The sequence below is a fragment of the Macaca fascicularis genome, chromosome 9, assembly GCF_037993035.2.
Source record: "Macaca fascicularis isolate 582-1 chromosome 9, T2T-MFA8v1.1".
Taxonomy (NCBI): Eukaryota; Metazoa; Chordata; class Mammalia; order Primates; family Cercopithecidae; genus Macaca; species Macaca fascicularis.
Genome location: NC_088383.1, coordinates 126120490 through 126142153, shown reverse-complemented (window position 1 = coordinate 126142153; position 21664 = coordinate 126120490). Strand labels below are relative to the sequence as shown.

At 47.9% G+C, this 21664-nt stretch overlaps 1 protein-coding gene across 3 annotated transcripts; it reads left to right on the top strand.

The window, feature by feature from the left end:
- The first annotated feature begins 769 nt into the window (after window positions 1-769).
- On the top strand, window positions 770-10451 carry VAX1 (ventral anterior homeobox 1). 3 transcript variants are annotated; one of them, XM_065521462.2, is made up of 4 exons: window positions 770-1213; window positions 2370-2557; window positions 6539-6576; window positions 6714-10451. In XM_065521462.2, exons 1-4 carry the CDS (start codon window positions 973-975, stop codon window positions 6805-6807), a joined length of 561 nt encoding a protein of 186 aa, XP_065377534.1. In that variant the 5' UTR covers window positions 770-972; the 3' UTR covers window positions 6808-10451. The 3 variants fall into 3 exon arrangements, with proteins under 3 accessions (XP_065377534.1, XP_045217545.1, XP_073856910.1); XM_045361610.2 differs by lacking the exons at window positions 6539-6576; window positions 6714-10451 and adding an exon at window positions 4452-5728; XM_074000809.1 differs by lacking the exons at window positions 6539-6576; window positions 6714-10451 and adding an exon at window positions 4452-5728 and having other exon boundaries at window positions 770-2179.
- Window positions 10452-21664: the final 11213 nt, after the last annotated feature.

Sequence of the window (21664 nt, the reverse complement as noted above, 5' to 3'; positions counted from 1 at the left end):
GGCAGTTTAAGATGGCTGTCTGCGTCGAGGTGTGTTAAGAAGGAGTTGTTTAGGGGAAAAGCTTGGCTTTTTTAGAGTGCAGGGGAGATACTTTTTGGGAAAACTTTCTCCCCCCACCTTTGTCCCCCATCCCCCACTTCCAGGCAACTGCTTTCTTCTGCTGCTGGGTGTGTAGGGTTTTTTTTTCCTCCCCCCACCCGCCCCCACCGCCCAACCCTCATTCAGCTCTATCTGGCAAGTGTGGAGAAAACCCCTCTAGCCAGTATGTGAGCAGGAGGGTCAAAGGCAAAAGGAAAGTTAATAATGCCTGCTAATGGTACTAACAATTCAGGATGAATCTTGTCAAAAGTTTTTCTGGAAGTGTGGGTCTTTGATTGTGTGTTTCCTGAAAGCAAGACCAATCATTTCCGTTTATTCACTGGCTAAACCCCTACTTGATTGGGGACAAGGACAGAAACCATCCATTACGATCTGATATATTATCCAAACAATTTAGTGTATTCATGAGGTAACCGAAACGTGGGGGCTGCGAAATTACCCGTAATCAATTGCAACAGCGAGTGTGCGTCCCCCCGGGTGTCGGACAACTACAACTCGCCGTCTCAGAAACAGGCGGGAGCCGCAGCATTTCGGAGTTGCGCTGTTCGCTACCTGATCGCCAGGCTGGGTACACTGGACGTGCTCAGAGGACGCGGGTGCTGACGAGGCGGCCTCGCCGCAGCTCCACCGGGATCCTGAACCAGACTGGCCGCCTCTTGGCGAGCGCGCCACTCTCCCGTCGCCGCTGACCCGCGCGCGGCCGCCGAAGCCTCCCCGCGGGGACATTCATTCTTGGCTCTTGCCTGTCGCCGGGCCGGGCGTACGCGCTACGTTGTCGGGGGTTTTGTCCCTTTTTTCCTTTTTTTTTTCCTTCTCCCCCCTCTTTTTTTGGCTTTTTTTTTTTTTTCCTTTCTGTTGTTGTTGTTCTTGCCTATGTTCGGGAAACCAGACAAAATGGACGTTCGGTGCCACTCGGACGCCGAGGCTGCCCGGGTCTCGAAGAACGCGCACAAGGAGAGTCGGGAGAGCAAGGGCGCAGAGGGGAACCTCCCAGCCGCCTTCCTCAAGGAGCCGCAGGGCGCCTTCTCAGCGTCGGGCGGTGCTGAGGATTGTAACAAAAGTAAATCCAATTCCGCAGCCGACCCGGATTACTGCCGCCGGATCCTGGTCCGAGGTAGGGATGGGAAGGGCTGCCGGGCGCGTTCTTTGGGGTCGACTCCGGGGCCGGAGCTGCGCTCTGCAGCCGACACAGGCCGGTGGGGAGGAGTGCCGGCTGGGACTTGGGAGAAAGTTGTTGGCCCTCCCCGCTCCGGGTCCGGCTGGAGACAAGCGCCTGGGACTCTCCGGTGCGCTCTCCAGGGGCCTCGGCCCTCCACGCCCTGAGGGGCCCCAATGACCGGGCTGCGGGGGGAGACAGGGGGCTGCGCGGGTGCGGTCGGGCATCGGACTGCGGCCTCCGACCCGGGAAAGGAGCAGAAAACTCCGGGAGGAGGTGTGCGCGCTTCAAAGGCCGGATGATCTGCCGGGAGCCGGCCAGGGGACTCCAGCGCTCTGGAGGGCTGAGCGCACCCAAGGGGGAGCGCGAGCCCCGAAGAACAGCTGCCGATCGCGGGCTACGGCCCTGCCAGTTAGTGCACTGAGCCGAGGGCCCCAGCGCCGCGATCGGTGCCCAACCGCTGCCGCCGGGAGAGGCAGCTGGGCTGGGTTACGGAGCCGCGGTTGCCGCTTTGGTGCTCTGCTCTGCCGCTCTCGGATGCGCGGCGTGCGCTTAGCCCTGGCGGCGGAGGCTGCGAGGCCGGGCCCCGGCCTGGCGCCGCCCCAGCCAGCAGATCGCCGGGCCCGGCCGGCCCCGACTCAGTCCCTCCTCCTTCCGCTGCGCGGACTCCGGAGGGAAGGAGACTCGAGGGTGGGGGTGGGGACGACTGGAGCACGGTCTGGTCAGCAATCCCAGAGCTGGGGCCCGCAGGAGCCAGGCGGGGCGGCAAGGGTACCCTCAGGCTACAGGGGACCCGGCCTGCGCAGCCGAGGCCCCCCCAGGCCGGAAGAAACGTCCGCCTATTTGGAATTGATTGGATTTTTTCTCTCCCCTGTCTGGAGGACTCTACAAAAAGACAAAGTGTGGTCCCTCCTTCGGTCAGCGGTATGGAGTTAGGCCCCTTGCCTTCCACACAGTGTCTTTGCTACCTGGTTGTGGTCGTGCTCCGCCCCCCGCCCCCCATCCCCATCCCAAAACTGCACGCTTCTGGGGACTGTGTCCCCAAAGCCAGCTCGGGCCAAGGAGGTGGAGGGAGATGGGAGGATTCTGCCGGCTGACATCTCCCCTTCCCTAGATGCCAAGGGGTCCATCCGAGAGATCATCCTGCCCAAGGGCCTGGACCTGGACCGGCCTAAGAGGACGCGCACGTCCTTCACCGCGGAGCAGCTCTATCGGCTGGAGATGGAGTTCCAGCGCTGCCAGTACGTGGTGGGCCGTGAGAGGACCGAGCTCGCCCGGCAGCTTAACCTCTCCGAGACCCAGGTACCCAGCGGCCAGGCCGCACACAGTTCTGCACCAGCCTTCCTCCCCACGACCCCTACCTAGCCTGCTCTTCACCTCCTAACCTGCTCTGGACAGAGCCACCCTTGGGAGGTGGAGGAGATGGGCAGGATGGGTAAGAAAGGCCTAAGGATTCCTTCCCCTAAATAATACATCCCTTCCCCCCACCCTTCCTGCCATCCCTAAATCTTCCAGGTCCCATGTTTTATCCACCTTAGCCTAGGCCCAAGAGGCCCCAAATCCTGTCCTTTTGGAATTTTTATTGGCCCCTGGTTTTGAGCATTTCCTTCTTGCTTCTGCTCTACAAAGAACTGTCTTTTGCCCTTGTTTGGGGTACCCCATTTTGGCTAGATTTCTAGGCCCCACCCCTTGTGGGCCCTCCCAGCTGTACACAGCATCCAGGCCCATTCTGCAGGAGTGAGGCTAAGTCTAACACCCCCTGCCCCAGCACCATGGGTGATTCCTAGGAATTAGAAAGGTGTACGCCCTCCTGGAGATCTGCCTGTGCAGATCAGGCTGCCCTGACCCTTAAAGGAAGGCTTTCCCCATCCTGAGCTGGCCCCAGCCCTGAGCACCTGGGAGACCCTGTCTTCTGTACCAGTGATGTGTGAGGAATGTGATGGGAAGCAGATCTAGGACCCAGAAGCCAATACTGCCCATTGTGCTTTAGATCTTTCCCTTTACATTAAATCCGTATGATGCCCCTGGAGCTGGCCATGTGGGCTCTGGGCCCAGGAGAGGACCCAAGAACTTGCCAAGTGGCATGTCACCAGCTTGGCTTAGCTAAGGCAGACTTCTTTCTGAAGACTGACCCTTTTCCCCATGCCTAACCCTGAAGCAGGTGGAGAGCATTTTAGGTCTGGGATCTGGGCTGAAAGCTGAGGACTGACAGAACAGATAGGGGTGTTCTTTTTGAGTTTGAGATTGGTGTGGTAGCTTTTTCTATTCTCTCTGCTACTACCCCTCTTAGTTTATAAAATCTAGACAGGATAGTCTTTCCCTATTGCTGCAAAACTCTTCTGGGCCACTGCTAGGCCTGCAGAGGGGCAGAAGAATGAGAGAGGAGGTTAGTGGGGAGTGTTCAGTCCACCTTAGCCTCCTTACTTTCTCCCATGATTCCAAGTTCATGACTCAGAGTAGTGGAGAGAGAAACTAAGAGTATCACTCAGACCCTTCAATGCAGCTATCTGGTGAGAGGAGGTGCAGAAAGCTCCGTCTGCATAAAGTCTCCCGCACATATTATTCTCCTGCAGCCACTTTCCCTGCTTGCTAGCCGATGGTCACGATGGTCACGTCTGAAGCAGGAAATGGTCCTTTGTAGCCTTCACCAGGAGTAGCGCTTCTAGGACTAAATCTGAGCCCACTGGGCCAGGGGCCTGGGTCCAGAAAGCCTGGGCAATACTCGCTTCCCCCATCTCTTCCCACTTCCCTCTTCCTTCTTCCCTTTTCCTTCACCTCAGCCTAGGGCCTCACACCCTCCACCGGAAATTCCGGCTTTGGGGCCCGCACTGATTCACACATCTGTGAGCCCCAAACACCGCTGCGGGGTAGCGCAGGAGCCAGAGAAACCCTTTCCGGTCTTCCTTCGAGTTCCTGTCGTGGGCATTTTATTACTTTGTTCTGTGTAAGCGGCGCCTGCCTGGGCCTGCTTCGCTGACCCGGAAGCGCAGCCCAGTGGAGCAGCTGTGTCCCCCTCGTGGCGGCGCCAGCTCCCCCAGCAGCGCCCCAGCCCGGACCTCTCCCGCTGCTGGGTGGGGCTGCGGGTAGGGCTGGGGCTTGGGGAGAGCCCTGGAGCCGCGCGCCCCGGGAGCTCGCTTCCTTTGACGCTGGTCTTCCCTGCCCCTCTCTCCCACTTTCCCCGCACCCCGGCGCGCAGGTGAAGGTCTGGTTCCAGAACCGGCGCACCAAGCAGAAGAAGGACCAGGGCAAGGACTCGGAGCTACGCTCGGTGGTGTCGGAGACCGCGGCCACGTGCAGCGTGCTACGGCTGCTGGAGCAGGGCCGCCTGTTGTCGCCGCCCGGCCTGCCTGCGCTGCTGCCGCCTTGCGCCACGGGCGCTCTCGGCTCAGCGCTGCGCGGGCCCAGCCTGCCGGCCCTGGGCACGGGCGCCGCTGCCGGCTCGGCCGCCGCAGCCGCCGCCGCCCCGGGCCCAGCGGGCGCCGCGTCCCCGCACCCGCCGGCTGTGGGCGGTGCTCCAGGCCCCGGGCCCGCCGGGCCGGGGGGACTGCACGCGGGCGCCCCGGCCGCGGGCCACAGCCTCTTCAGCCTGCCGGTGCCCTCGCTGCTCGGCTCCGTCGCCAGCCGCCTGTCCTCCGCCCCGTTAACAATGGCTGGTTCGCTAGCTGGGAATTTGCAAGAACTCTCCGCCCGATATCTGAGCTCCTCGGCCTTCGAGCCTTACTCCCGGACCAACAATAAAGAAGGGGCCGAGAAAAAAGCGCTGGACTGATTTTAAGTGTTTCCCTGTATTTATATTTATACTATCTATTGTGGTGATATTTATGGACTCACGCGCGTTAGGTGCCCAGAGCTCCTGCGCTGGGCTCCTGGCTCCCACCAGGCCTGTGACAGCTCTCCTTTCCCACCCAGGCTCTGCTACCAATTTTATCTCATTCGGGCTATTTTTTTTTCTACCTTTCCTCCGAGATTCCTCCCCAACCCCCAACTTCCTTCTGAATCCAGGAGCGATCCAAAGAATTGGGAAAAATGCCCGAGTTAGTCAACCTGATGCCCTGACCCCGTGCCCAGCCCAGGAGGGAAAAGACTGGTTCTACGTCCAAAGCACAGGGCGTTTGCTCTAGATCCGCGGCTGCTGCCGCTGCCGACTATTCCTAGGAATATTTGAAAGAGGAAAACTGCGCGCAGACCCCAGGGGCTTCCAGGTTTCTGTAGACCAAAAAGGGAGGACGTTCCTTCCTCTTGCCAGAGAAACCAGGGCTTGTGGGAGCCCCTGGGCCCCGCTTTGCGGACCTCTCGGGATAGTCGATACACAACACAGCTTCCTGGCGGGACAAATCCTGCGGTTTTTCCCCCCTTTAGGGCAACTCCAATCACAACCACCCCGGACCCCAGGAAACAGTAACAAACGTCCTGGTAGGCAACGACACTAATAAATTTGATCTAATCAGCAATAAAAGCAATTGCTACGTAAAACCAGATGAAGTGGAACCAGTTTTTAAATACTCGTAATGATGAAGTTTGGAAGGTGTAAGAAAATTCAGGATAGAGAATGCCCCACAGGGCAATGCAAAATTAAGGTTCTGGGTATTGTAACCTTAAACAGGAATTTAACGGGGGAAAAGCAAAGGAAAAGCCAACGCCGCTAATCAAAGAAAACTCAGAATCTTTTCTCCGAGGCTGTTCGGGGCGGTGGCCGACAGCTTCTCCCTCCTCCAGGAAAGAGCAAAGCGGCTGCCGGCGGTAGTCTGGGCGCCGGCGCTTCACCCTACGGCCTCCCAGGCGCGTAGCTTTGGGCACAATCGCTCGGCTTGGAAAACGAGTCAGCACTCATTGCCTCTTCTCCCAAACTCCCGGATTCACAAATCCTTTCCTGCACGCAGGAAACGGCTGGATTTCTGAGCAGTTCTTTGCGGAAGGGGAGACAGGGACGCCGCTGGGCGGTCGGGCCTCCTCTAGCAGTAGTCTCAGAGTCCAGACAGCGTCTTGTGTGATTGATAGGAAAGACACTCCCCTCACCTCCCCAGTCTTAGGGTTTCAGTGGTCCCAAATCAGAACACGAACCGCGACACCCTCTTTCCTTACCCTGCGCAGCAGCGATCGTCCCTACAGCCACGGCCACCCACATTTTAACCAAATTCACAGACCCAGACTGCGAGGTGCCGCAGTATCTAGAATGTATTCGTCCATCTGAAGCAAGCGAAAGGCATTTTTTAAAATAGTAATTTTATTGTAAATTATTTACGTCGGAAACTCCCCCCTCTTTTTCATCTTTTTTTTTTCTAGGCAAATAGTGAAGAAAATAATGAACGATTCAAACGCGGGTAGGTGTCACTGAATCCAGGCTACTAACTTTGTTCTGAATGTTTTGGATATTTGGATGTTTTGTATTTATGTGGTGAGAGTGAAATATATATATCTATGATGATAAATGAGGTGTATTTTTGTCTTGTATTTGAAGGATAAAAAAACAAAAGAAGAAAAGGAAGAAAGAGCCAGCAAATGATGAGTCTCGGCGTGGGGACTCCGGGGGCAGAGGGTGGCAGCCCCTATAGTGCGGGGCCCTGCAACTGGTACCGTGAGCGCCTGGGATGAGGTTTGGGCGGATTTCGGGTTTCCAGAGAGGCAGACGCCTGGCTACGACGATTTGTTCCACTTCCTTGAGTGTTTCGCTCTCGATTTCTCTGTCTGTACCTCTGAGGTCGGCCCCTCAGACCCTCCTTCTTCATTTCCCACTGCGTAATTCTTTATTTAGGAACTTATCTCCGGACACTATAAAGTCCCTGCCTCCTAATGCTACGTTTCTAGAGTCTTCCAGCTGCATCTTCATGCCGGCAGCATTTTGGATTTTGTGCAATCATGGGCCCAGAATAGGCAAGGTTTTATTTTCTTCTGACTTAGAATAAGTCTCGCCAATGTCAAAGAGAAACTTTGAGGAAGCAGGAGACTGAAATCGATATTAATTCCTGCAGAGACCTCTCGCCCCACCTCGCCCCAGTGCTTATGCTGTGGTGAGGGATGTAGACGTTGCAAACAAATCTTGGGAAGCGAGGAGGGCCGGGAAGGACACTTCAAGACACGCTCTCCTAAAGCGTGTACAGCACCGGGCGAAGTCCGCGCAGCGGGCGCAGCGGCCCGGGCTCCTTCTTGTAGCGCCCGCACACCTGGTTGTTGCAGGGATCCGCTGTTCCCGTGCAGCACCGGCACTAACCAGGCCTTACAACCCCTACTCGTGTACTGTGCCTGAAGCTGGAGTTGGAGGCATCCAAAATAAGGCGGGGCACAGTGTGGGCGGCGGAGTCCCTGAGCCTTGAGCTCGGCTTTTTGCTGAGATCACAGCAGCCGCCCACAGACAGTTCACTTTTATTTCTCAAAGTTGCTGCAGATCCCTCTGCTTCGCTACTCTTGGCTCTTCCCCTCCCTGTCCGCCTCTCCTTCCTTTCTTTTGCTTGAAACTGCTTTTCCTTTTCTAGTCTTTTCTTCTGTGCTCCGGTCCTGTAAATCCCTGCGCTTCCTCTAAGGAGTTCTGTCTCTCAGTGGTGTGGGCTCCGATCTAGTTCCCCCTGTCTCCCTCCTCCATTACTTCTTCCTTCCGGGTCGGTCTCTTGCTCTCTTTCTCTCTCTCTCTCTGGTTTTCTGGTTTTCTCCTCCTGCTCAAGGGGTCCCAAAGGCCAAGGCAGTGGGTGGCTCTCACTGCAGCTTCAAGGCTTGTGGCTGGGGCCCTCCAGGGCTGAGAAGGAAGGGAGAAGGTGGCATAACTTTTTGGGACAAAAGAAAACACAAAATCCTAGCTTGGAATTCCCAATACATTCAGCCTTCTCTCCCAGGGGCCTCAGCCTGGGAAGTCACCAAGCAGCTCCCTCCTTCCATCTTCCTGCCCTTTCTCCTTTTGGCTTTCTTAGCCCTGAAAGAGGGAAGGACCAGTCACCCCATCACTTCTGCTTTCACCTCCCTTCCCTCCCTGGCTTTGGGAAGAGCTGCTGAGCTCTTTGCCTGCCACTCAGGGAGTGCAATTGTTCTTAAAGAGCCTCTTCTGCATAGAAAAAGAATTGCAATTTTAATTAAAAAACAGTTATAGAAAATTCATTTAATTTTAGTGACTATCTTCTTTTCCCTCCTTCCCCAAGGGCCTCCAGTAAGCTGCCTTGGTCCCTGGAGGCCTCTGGCTTCCAACTGGAGACTCACAGGCCTTGGAGGAGGAGGAGGCAGGTAGCCTCTAGGCCAATAGCTGGGCCTGCCTGGGGAAAGGTGGAAGGAGGAACAGCTGCAGGAGGGGGGAGCTGAAAGGAATCTGATGCTCAAGCCTGCACAAAGCAATAGCCAAATTGTTTCAGAGCAGAAAAGAAAAGGGGAAAAAAACCTCTTAGCAAACCCCTGTGAGTTTGGGGGTCAGGTTCAGGAAAGATGTGGGAAGTCACTTGGAGAGCTAAATGGGACACATGCTCATATCCACACTTGCCGTTGGTCTAACCTTCAGCCAGAATGTATTAATAAGTAGCATTTAGCAACCCTTTATAGTTTACAAATAGCATTTCACATACACCATTCTACTGTTCCTCATGGTGGCTTTGAGAGGTCCAGCTCCATTTTAAAGACTCATATACAGGACTGGAGCAAATAACTTGCTCAAAGCCTCATGGCTGCTCAGAACCCAAGATTGTAAGCTCCCCCTAGGGCCAGAGCCCTCTTCTTTCAGTTTGTTTCTCTCTCCCGCCTTTGCCCCCTCTTTCCCTCTTCCCTTTCTCCCTTCCTTCCTCCTTTCCTTCTTTTTGTGCCCACAGTGTCTGGATCACGGTATCTGAATTCTTTAGCCTATTTGCACCCACATCTGCTAATGTCCATATCTAGCCATCTATTACACCAGCTGCTGAGGATTTCCTTGGTGCCCTCATCAAGAAGTTTGAATTTCTCCCTCCTTCCTGTTTTTTTTTTTTTCCTGCCACTGTCCCAACTCTTTCCCTGTACCTCTGTCTAGAATGACATCTTTAAACCCCTTACCCTCTTTGGTCTTACACATCCTTATAAATGATTATTTTTAAATTGAATTTTAATATCCATGTGGTAAACACAGGGTAAAGTACACAAAGCTTAATTATACAAGTTGATAATTTACACGCACACACACACCCCCCCTTCTTGAATCGCTCCAATGATAACGTTTTAACTTCTTCTCTTCAGCCACATAAGCCATATGATTATACACAGTGTCTTTCTCCTGTTTGAAAAGAAATTGTGTCATATTGGTGTGCTGTTCTTGCATAGAAAGCCTTTCTAAGAAGTCTTTTTAAGGTTTCTTGAAGAATTTAGAGGTCATGTAACTCTTCTAACCTCCTGAAGTCCTGAGTTTAAGTGGCTTGATTAAATGGCTGATCAAAACTTAAAAACATACTAGGTCAATGTTTTTCAAGATACAACTGAGGACCAGCTGCTTTAGAATCATCTAGGGAGTGGCTAAAATTCCAGGTTCCTAAGCCCTAGTCCCATCTGATGAATCAGAAACTGGGTTGGGGTTTAGGAACATGCATTTTAAACACGTTTCCAAAGTGATTCTTATCCAGACTAATATTTGAGAAGTACTGTATTAAATGGCAAACTCCCAAAACACTGCAGCCTCCTGCATCTGGCCCAGGGCCTGGCATTTGGTAGGAATACAATGAATGTTTGTTAAACAAATTAATCTACAGTTTCTGACACAGTTTAGAATTTCTTGGACCACATTATGCTATTGTAATTTAACACCATTTCTACATCGGGAAATCTTTACATTTCAGATTCTTTTTCATTTTCATGGAGGTTTCATTTTAATGGAGCAGGAGAGAAAAGAGAAATCTACTTTAGTGGTTTCTCAGGTCTCAGGGAAGGTGTTTTATAAACTCACTGGGGACCACCTGCCTGGACAGGCTGCTCCCTTACAGACCTGGTAGTTTGGGGAAAGGAGGAGGAGAGCCCTTCAGGTTTGCTGAAAGGCATTCAGATGCATACCCTTCTTGGTTGGAACCGAAAGCTTCTGTCTGAAGAGACATGAGTTCTGGAAGGAGCAAGGCCAGCAGGTTCAGAGAACCTGGCATGCAATGGACATGGAAGCTTAAAATTACTTGTGTATTCTCTGATTTATAGCTAATATGAAACTAATTTTTCTCTCTAGAAACACATTCGCCTATCTTCTTACCCTGAAACAGAAAATAAATATTGTGCTTTATGTGGTAGTGTTGTATTCATTCTTAAAAATAAATCCCATCATATATATGTGTAAAATATACACAAAATTTTTCACGTAAAAGTTTTCTTCATATAAAATCTGTTATGTGTGTTAGCAACAACATAACATGTATAGCAATAACACACACACATATATACACACATATAAACATGTACATAGCATTCCCTGGTATACAAGGTGGAGTATGCTAGTTTAATGCACAGAGAAAAAGTAATTCATCTTAATGGTTTCTAGTTATGGGTTCTGGAGTCAGAATGACTTGGGTTCAAATCCCAGACACACCACTTAATAGCTGTGTAATCTTGGAGAAATTACTCATTTGGCTGCTCTAAACCTATTTCCATGTGTATCAAATGAAGGTAATAATGGCACCTACCTTGTAGGATTGTCATGGTTGTTTAGTTAGATAAAGCATCTAAAGCATCTAGTACAAGCCTAGAAAAAATTATATGCTCAAATATTAGCTATTTATTATAAGACTGTGATTGAGATAGCTGACTATCTGAGATTCTCTCTGAGGCCTCAGTTTCCCCATCTGTAGAATGAAGGTGTTGGCCTAAAGTCCTTTCCTGAGGAAGGGGAATGTGATTGGGTCACACATAATGGAATTTACTCCCCCTGCCTTTAGACTTGGTATCACAGCCATCAGTAAGCACAACATCTCTACCAAAATGGTAAATTATTATTTTAATGACTTGGCAGACAGCCCTCAGCTGTCTGTTCTTTGGAGACTGCCTCATCCGAAGAGAGCCACTGTGCCCAAGTAGTTTCCAATGACTTTCCAGGGTGGCTTCCAATGACTGGTAGACCTGGGGATAAGCCTGGTCCTTGCATCCCAACTTTGGATAGATTTGAAGAATCACCTCATCTAAACTCTTGGAAGGAATGGCTGAGGCCTCTGTTGAGATCCCTATGCAGTTTGACTTCTGTCCAATACTGCTTCCTTCCTTTCCCTTCTATATTGTTGAACTTGAAGCACTCCCTAGTAAACCTCCTACATGCTAATCTCCTCAGTTCTTGAGTCAGCCAATTTCAGTTGAAAGGTATGAGAAGGAGAATGCTAAGAGTTGGGAATGGAGAGGAAGCAGTGAGGATGGCTGAGTGCAAGTAGTGGGAGAAGAGGCAGGAATGCAGGCAGCACCTGGAATACCACGTTGACGACACTTGGATTTTGCCATCATGGCAATGAGGAGCCACTGAAAAGTTCTCCCGAGGAGATCATGGAATCATTGTAGTTCTCATTTTACAAGGTCTTTCTGGCAATCTGGGGGAGAATCCCAGAAGAGGTGGCATGGGAACAGGAGTGCACGGATTCTGAGGCAGACGCCAGTTAGTGAGTACACTTCCACAGAAACAGGAGAGCAAGAAAGGATGATGGTGATGCGATGATGGTGGGGGTAAAGGGTGAGGGTGAGGGTCGGTTGGTGAAGTGGCAGTAGAAATGGAGAGGAGAAATGGGTTCAAGGCATTTTGCTGAAATAAAACCAACAGATCTTAGTGTCTGACTAGAGGTGACTGGTGGTGGCATTGATATCAAGATTGGGTCCAAGTGGAATTTTGAAACCATTTTCCTTGTGTCAGAGAGGGAATTTGATGAGGAGCCTGAAGCCAATAAGGGTTTAGTGGGGGCACTGGAGGCCGAGTTGGCTCCAAAACTGGGGAAATAGCTGTTAATTGGGGCGGAGGCCTCAGCCTGGAAGGCGGGAGGGCCCAAGGGTGGAAAGGCGTGGAGCCTGAGCCATGTGATCCATTGGGCATGCGCGATGGGGCATGCGTGCTGGGAGGCGAGGCGAGGGCCGAGGGCTCTAGGACTATAAGGGCGGCAGGGCTGGCGCTCTAGGGTCTCCTGGGGCTCTCATCCTCCGAACCTGGACCCGGCGCCTCACGCAGCCCATCCCGCACAGCTTCCGTCCACTGCGGCCGGGGCCTCACCAGGAAAGTGGGAAGTTAGGTCCGCTTTTACGCTTTTAGCGGCCGGGCCCGGACCCACGCTGAGCACGGCTCCCTCGCTCTCTTGCCAGCACTGGCAGAAATAGGGACTGAAAATACCTTCCTCGGTCCGGCCCTTAAGACGCCAGCTGTGACCCAAGGCAATGGAGCGGCGAGAAGTGACGTCAAGTGGCAGCAGCGCACCCTGAAAGGCCCCTTCCAGCACTGAGCGCTCGGCCCTTTCAGACCCACGCCCTTGACCCCCCCCCCCCCAGCTTCTTGTACGGAGGGAAGCAGGGGCATGGGGGGTGAGGGGCTTGCCTAAGGATGCCCAGGACAGACGGAGTGCCAGGTTTTTGTTTTGTTTTGGTTTCCTTCCCTTGCGACTCGTGGGTTAGATAAGGCTTCCATCTGTTAGATCGGTGGCCAGAAAGTCAGGTCATCAGCCCATTTTACTGAGGGTCTGGCTTAGTCCCTTCCTGGGAAGAGCTAAAGGCAAATTCAGTTTTCTGTCCTAGTTGTCAGCTGATGCGAGGGAGAGTAAGCACAGTGGAGTGGGAGCATTATTCACAGGGATGGACAGACAGCCTGTAGAATTCTGAGATGATCAAGAAGGTATTTCGGTTCTTAACCAGGGAATCCCAGGGAGAAACGTAGGGGAGAGAAAAAGAAAAGGAAATGATGTGAAAAGAGGTGGGGGTTTCGCATTGAGGAGAGGTGTAAGATGAGGCTTGCAAAGTGGCCTGGTCAAGGAAGGACTTGAAGACCAAACTAAAGATCGCTATTCTGTAGGCGAAGGGGAGGTTTTGGGCAGGGCAACGATGGGAGGAAGGCCCAGTTACAAGATGAGATGGGTGCCAACAGGTGAGAAAGGTTAGTAAACAGATTGGTGTTGAGGGCTGGGATTGAGCTGCAGGTGGGGAGGATGGAAAGTAAGTAGTTGTCTCATCAGTGATGGGATGAGAAACAAGTTAGTTAACACATTCATGCCAACATTTGTTTCTAGAGATCAGCATTATTTTCGTTTTAAGATCCTTTCCCTGAGCTGCCTGTGACCGTCTCTGTTCAGAGACCAGTGGGAGGGTGGCAAATAAGTTCAACTCTCGAGCTAAGTTGAATTATTTGATGGTAGCTGCCTGGGGGTACTAAGTTGCAGAGGATTCCGAGGCCTCATCTAAGCTCCATGGAAAAATATGCTGATCATTAGTGATGTCTGCCAACATTGGAGGGGTTCTTCCAATTCTGAGACAAATATAAATGGCTTTGAGGCCAGATTGCTTCACTAGGTTCTGAGTAAGGAGCTGGGTCCATGTTTGGCTCAGCAATTTTTCTTAGCCTGGGTAGGTCATGGCGGAGTAGGAAGCTGTTTCCGGGTAACCTGGGGCAAGGTTCCTGCAGCAGGTATCCCAGTCATCACCTTCACCCCCACAATATGGCCATAGTAGGAAAACTTGGGCTTTGAATTCCACCTTTGACTTTTATTGGCCATGTGAACTTAGGCAAATAACTCCTTTCAGTCAGAATCCTCATCTGTAAATAGAATTATTACTTTTATTTTATCCTATTTTTTGAGACAGAGTCTCTCTCCCAGGCTGGAGTGCAGTGGCGCGATCTCAGCTCACTCCAACCTCTGCCTCCCAGGTTCCAGCAATTCTCCCTGCTTCAGCCTCTTGACTAACTGGGATTACAGGTGCCCATCACCACGCCTGGCTAATTCTTGTATTTTTAGTAGAGACGGGGTTTCACCATGTTGGCCAGGCTGGTCTTGAACTCCTGACCTCAAGTGATCCACCCACCTTGGCCTCCCAAAGTGCTGGGATTACAGAGAAATTCAATGAGAAAAGCAAAGTGCAGCCTGTTTTAAAGATGTAGAGCCTGAGACATGGAGAATCAATGTGTCAGTGAAGGGATTATACTTTGAATTTTTATTTTTCTGAGTCCTGGAACACCACTCTGAATATGATGTTTAACTCTTGAGTTTTGCTTCATTGTCAAATGTGCTCTACCCTCAAGCTTTTTCTCTGAATTCAGGGTCCACTATTTTCATTGCTTGAGGCTCATTAACCCCCAAGTTAGAGACAGGACCATCAGTGACACATCTAAAGTTTGGCTTTTTTTTTTTTTTTGAGACGTAATCTTCCTCTGTCACCCAGGCTGGAGTGCAGTGGTGCAGATCATGGCTCACTGCAGCTTCAACCTCCCAGGCTCAAGGGACCCTCCCACCTCAGCCTCCTGAGTAGCTGGAACTGCAGGCAAGCACCACCGTGCCCAGCTATTTTTAAATTTTTTTGTACAGACAGTGTCTCACTGTGTTGCCCAGGCTGGTCTTGAACTCCTGGACTCAATCAGTTGTCCCACCTTGGCCTCCCAAAGTGTTGGGATTACAGGTATGAGTCACTGTGCCTGGCCAGCAATTTTTTTTTTTTTTTTTTTTTTTTTTTTGTGAGATGGAGTCTTGCTCTGTCACCCAGGCTAGAGTGCAGCTGCAGGGACGTGATCCTGACTCACTGCAACCTTCGCCTCTTGGGTTCAAGCAATTTTCGTGTCTCAGCCTCCCGAGTAGCTGGGATCACAGATGTGCACCACTGCGCCCAGCTGATTTTTTTTGTATTTTTAGTAGAGATGGGGTTTCACCATGTTGACCAGGCTGATCTCGAATTCCTGGCCTAAAGCAATCCACCCACCTTGGTCTCCCAAAGTGTAGGGATTACAGGCGTGAGCCACCGTGCCTGGCCAGCAATTCTTTTAAGAGTACTCTAGCAGTACATTAGGAACAGCAATCAGGCATGCAAAATTAGGTAGAGATAATTTGGAATGTAGGTAGATGTGGGGTGACCCAAGGTCAGGGGTCACTTATGTCATTATTGGAAGTTAAGGGGTGCTAATTACTCACTACCTTTTCCTTCTGGCTCAAATCGACTGCAAACTAGGTGCCACATAGGTTCCAAATTTAAGTGGCATCAAATGATTCTCAAAGTTGTCTCTTCTGCAATTGAATTTACCTATCTACTCACAGGTAGAGAAAGGGAAAATGAAGAGTGGAGAGGGATAGAACCCCTGCCTTTTTAAGAAGAACCCACGCATTGGGAGGCCGAGGCGGGCAGATCACCTGAGGTCAGGAGTTTGAGACCAGCCTGACCAACATGGAGAAACCCTGTCTCTACTAAAATTACAAAATTAGCCAGGTGTGGTGGTGCATGCCTGTAATCCCAACTACTGGGGAGGCTGAGGCAGGATAATCACTTGAACCTGGGAGGCGGAGGTTGCGGTGAGCCGAGATCACGCTGTCGCACTCCAGCCTGGGCAACAAGAGCGAAACTCCATCTCCAGAACAAAACAAAACAAAACCAAACCCATGCAATGGTTCAGTGAATGGTAGCGCTCACCAATCAGATTATCTTCTTACTTTTCTCTTGAATTGTGAGAGTCAGAGGCACAGTCATCTTTCCCAGAACTTCCCTAAGAGGGTAGAAGCATTGGCTAAACTGCCTTGTATAAAAATGTAATAAAGTACTTTAATTATTATTGTTCTTAAGTTTAATAATATACAAAGAGGTTGAGAGTTCGCACTGTTCTCTTGAATTTGTTCTTACTGTTGAGATTGCTGTTCCTAGATTGGTACATAGTAGGCACTTTAACGTTTGTTGGACTGATTGAGTGGAATCACAAAGTTAGTTTATTAGGACAGCTTATTTGGGTCCCTAGGATTTCATAAGTTGTGTCATGAAAATATACTCTTAAAAAGCATTGTCCTAAGAGATGTGAGGTGATACCTCATTGTAGTTTTGCTTTGCATTTCCCTGAGGATTACTGACTTTGAGCACTTTTTCATGTACCTGTTTCAATTAATCATGGATCGAAAATATTTTAAAAGACAATAGGGCCAGGTGCAGTGGCTCATACAAGTAATCCCAGCACTTTGGGAGGTGGAGGTGACAGGATCGCTTGAGCCCAGAGTTTGAGACCAGCCTGGGCAACAAAATGAGACTCTGGCTCTACAAAAAATAAAAACATTAGCTGGATATGGTGGCATGTGCCTGTGGTTCCAGCTACACGGGAGGTTGAGTTGGGAGGATCACTTGAGCCCAATAGGTTGAGGATGCATGAGCAATGTTCATGCTACTGCACTCCAGCCTGGGTGACAGAGTGAGACCATGTCTCAAACAAATGATAAATAGTAATATGAAAATAAAAAATAATGTAAATACAAATACAGTGCAACAATTATTTACATAGCATTTACATTGTATTAGGTTATTATGGGTAATCTAGAGATGATTTAAAGTATACAGGAGGGTGTGTGTAAGCTATATGCAAATACCATGCCATTTTACATTAAGGACTTGGACATCCTCTGATGGGGGTGTTCCTGGAAACCATCCCCCACTCATACTGAGGTATGACAGTATATAAAACATGTATAAAATTTAGAATTTTTTTTGAGACAGAGTCTCACTCTGTCGGCCAGGCTGGAGTGCAGTGGCACAATCTGGGCTCACTGCAACCTCTGTCTCCCTGGCTCAAGCAATTCTCTTGCCTCAGCCTCCCGAGTAACTGGGATTACAGGCATGTGCCACTACACCCGGCTAATTTTTTTGTATTTTTAGTAGAGACAGAGTTTCACCATGTTGGCCAGGCTGGTCTCGAACTCCTGACCTCAGGTAATCCTCCCACCTCGGCCTCCCAAAGTGCTGGGATTACAGGCGTAAGCCACTGCGCCCAGCCCAAAATTTAGAATTATATACATAATCTATAAGATCTACATAACAATATAGATTATAGGAGATTTTACATATCATCTCCTTTGATCTTCATAATATCTTTTTTAAACAATTTTTTATCGTGTATAATAGATACATAGTTTTGGGGTACATGTGATAATTTAATACATTTATATAATTTGAAATGGGCATGGTCGCTCATGCCTGTAATCTCAGCAGTTTGGGAGGCTGAGGCGGGCAGATCACCTGAGGTCAGGAGATTGAGACCAGCCTAGCCAACATGGGGAAACCCTGTCTCTACTAAAAATACACAAATTAGCTAGGCGTGTTGGCACACTTCTGTAATCCCACCTACTCGGGAGGCTGAGGCAGGAGAATTGCTTGAACCTGGGAGGGAGAGGTTTCAGTGAGCTGAGATTGTGCCACTGTACTTCAGCCTGGGCAACAGAGCAAGACTCTGTCTCAAAAAAAAAAAAAAAAAAAAAAAAAAACCAAATCAGTGTACTTGGGATATCCATCACCTGAAATATTTGTCTTTTCTTCTAGCTATTTTGAAATATACCATAGATTATTGTAAATTTTAGTCACCCTGCTGATCTAACACTAGGTTCTGTTTCTTCTATCAAACCACAGATTTGTTTGTTTTTACTTTTTTACTTTTAATTTTTGTGGGTACATAGTAGGTGTATATATTTATGGGATACATGAAATGTTTTGATATAGGCATGCAATATGTAAAAATCACCTCATGGGGCCAGGCGCTGTGGCTCACGCCTGTAATCCCAGCACTTTGGGAGGCTGAGGTGGGTGGATCACAAGGTCAGGAGTTCGAGACTGGCCCGGCCAATATGGCAAAACCCTGTCTTTACTAAAAATACAAAAAAATTAGCCAGGTGTGGTGGCGGGTGCCTTTAGTCCCAGCTACTTGGGAGGCTGAGGCGGGAGAATCGCTTGAACCCAGGAGGTGGAGGTTGCAGTGAGCCGAGATCGTGCCACTGCACTCCAGCCTGGGCGACAGAGCGAGACTCGGTCTCAAAAATAAAATAAAATAAAATAAAATCACATCATGGAAAATGGGGTATCCCACAAGCATTTAACATTTGTGTTACAAATAATCTAATTATACTCTTTTCAGTTATTTTTAAATGTACAATTTATTATTGACTATAGTCACCCTGTTGTTACCAAATACTAAATCTTATTCATTCTTTCTATTTTTTTTGTACCCATTAACCATCCTTACCTCCCCCACTGATCCCAACTACCCTTCTCAGCCTCTAGTAATCATTCTTCTACTCTCTATCTCCATGAGTTCAATTGTTTTGATTTTTAGATCTCACAAATAAGTGAGAACATGCTAAGTTTGTCTTTCTGTGCCTGGCTTATTTCACCTAACGTAATGACCTCCAGTTCCATCCATGTTGTTGGAAATGACAGGATCTCATTCTCTGTTTCCAGCTGAATAGTACTCCATTGTGTATAGGTACATTTTAAAAATTCATTAATCTGTCGATGGACACTTAGTTTGCTTCTGAATCTTGGCTATTGTGAACAGTGCTGCAATAAACATGGGAGTGCAGATATCCCTTTGATATACTTTTGATGTACCGATTTCCTTTCTTTTGGGTGTATTCCCAGCAGTGGGCTCTCTGTATCATATGGTAGCTCTATTGTTCTCCATAATGGTTGTACTAATTTACATTCTTACCAACAGCATATGAGGGTTCCCTTTTCTCCACATCCTCGCCAGTATTTGGTATTGCTTATCTTCTGATTATAAGCCATTTTAACTGGGGTGAGATATCTTACTGTAGTTTTGATTTGCCTTTCTCTGATGATCAGTGATGTTGAGCACCTTTGCATATGCCTGTTTGTCATTTGTATATCTTCTATTGAGAAACGTCTATTGAAATCCTTTGCCCATTTTTAAATCAGATTATTCACTTTTTTTCTATAGAATTGTTTGAGCTTCTTATATATTTTGGTTATTGATCTCTTGTCAGATGGGCAGTTTGCAAATATTTTCTCCCATTCTGTGGGTTGTCTCTCACTTTGTTAATTGTCAAACCATATGTTTGTACTCATTAATCAACTTCTTTTTATCCTTCCCTCCGCCTGTTCTTCTTAACCTCTGGTAACCACCAGTCTACTCACTATCTTCGTGAGATTCACTTTCTTAGATTCCACATATGAATGAGAACATGTGATATTTGTCTTTCTGTGTTTAGCTTGTTTCATTTAATGTAATGACCATCAGTTCCACCCATGTTGCTGCAAATGACAGGATTTAATTCTTTTTTATGGCTACATAATATTTCATTGTGTATATATGTCACATTTTATTTTTAATTTCCAACTTTTATTTTAAGTTCAGGGGTACATGTGCAGGATGTGTGGGTTTGTTACATAGGTAAATGCGTGTCATGGTGGTTTGCTGCACTGATCATCCCACCACCCAGGTATAAAGCACAGCATCTATTAGCTATTCTTCCTGATGTTCTCCCTCCTCCCAGCCCCTATCCTCCAACAGGCCCCAGTGTGTGTTGTTCCCCCTCATGTGTCCATGTGTTCTTATCATTCAACTCCCACTTATAAGTATACCACATTTTCTTTATCCGTTCATTCGTTGGTAAGTACTTAAGTTGATTCCATGTTTTGGCTGTTTTGAATAGTGCTGCAATAAAACATGGGAGTGCAGATATTCCTTCAATGTATTGATTTCCTTTCTTTTGGATATATAACCAGAAGTGGAATTGCTGGATCATATGGTAGTTCTATTTTTAGTTTTTTGAAGAACCTCCATACTCTTTTTCATAGTGACTATACTAATTTACATTTCCCACTCCTGTGTATGAGGGTTCCCCTTCTCCAAATCCTCACCAGCATCGAGTGTTGCCTGTTTTTTTTTTTTTTTTTTTTTTTTTTTTGAGATTGATTATATCTCATTGTGGTTGATTTGCATTTCTCTGATGATTAGGGATGCTGAGCATTTCTTCCTATACCTGTTTGCCATTTGTATGTCTTCTGTTGAGAAATGTCTATTCAGATCTTTTGCCCATTTTTAATCGGATTATTTGTGTGTGTGTATGTGTGTTTTCCTATTGAGTTGTTTGAGCTGCTTATATAGTCTGGTTTTTAATCCCTTGCCATATGGACAGTTTCCAAATATTTCCCCCCATTCTGTGGGTTGTCTCTTTACTTTGTTAATTGTTTCCTTTGCTGTGCAGAAGCTTTTTAGCTTGATATAATTCCATTGTCTATTTTTGCTTTGGTTGCCTTTGCTTTTGAGGTCTTCCACAAAAATCTTTGCTAGACAAATGCCCTGGAGCATTTCCACAACTTTTTCTTTTGGTAGTTTAATAATTTCAGGTCTTAGACTTAAGTCTTCAATCCATTTTGATTTGATTTTTGTGTATGGTGAGAGATAGGGTCTAGTTTCATTTGGCTGCATGTGGTTATTCAATTTTTCCAGCACTGTTTATTGAAGAGACTGTCCTTTCTTCAGTGTATGTTCTTGGCACCTTTGTCAAAGATGAGTTGGTTGTAAATGCATGCATTTATATTTTGGTTATTTATTCTGTTTCCTTGGTCTGTGTGTCTGTTTTTATGCCAGTATCATGCTGACTTGGCTACTATAGCTTTGTGGCAAATTTTGAAGTCACATAGTATGATGCCTCCAGCATTGTTCTTTTTGCTAAGCATTGCTTTGGCTATTTGGAATCTTTTGTGGTTCCATATAAGTTTTAGGATTTTTGTTTTCTGTGTCTGTGAAGAATGTCATTGGTATTTTGATAGGGATTGAATCTGTAGATTGCTTTGGGTAGTATTGTCATTTTAACACCATCAATTCTTCCAACCCATGAGCATGGAGTATCTTTTCATTTTTTGTGTCCTCTTCAATTTATTTCATCAATGTTTCCTTGTATAGATCTTTCATTTCTTTGGTTAAATTGATTACTGGGTATTTTGTGTTCTTTGTTGCTATTATAAGTGGGATTGCTTTCTTGATTTTCAGATTGTTCATTGTTGGTGCATATTAATGCTATTGATTTTTGTATGTTGATTTTGTATGCTGTGACTTTATTGAATTTGTATATTAGTCTTAACAGTTATTTTGGTGGAATCTTTTGTTTTTCTAAGTATAAGATCAGTGTTGCCCGCAAACAAGGATAGTTTAACTTCTTCTTTTCCAATTTGGACACCCCTTCTTTTTTTCTTTTTCTAATTTGCTCTAGCCAGGACTTCTAGTGTTATGTTGAATAAAAGTGGTGAAGGTGGGCATCCTTGTCTTGTTCCACATCTTAGAGGAAAGGCCTTCAATTGTTCTTCATTCAGTATGTTAGTTGTGGGTTTGTCATATACGGCCTTTATTATTTTGAGATATATTCCTGCTATATATAATTTAATGAGCATTTTTTATGATAAAGGAATGTTGATTTTATTGAATGCTTTTTCAGCACCTATGGAAATCATTATATGGTTTTGTTCTTGGTTCTGTTAATGTGATGTATCACATTTATTACTTTGTGTATGTTGAACCAT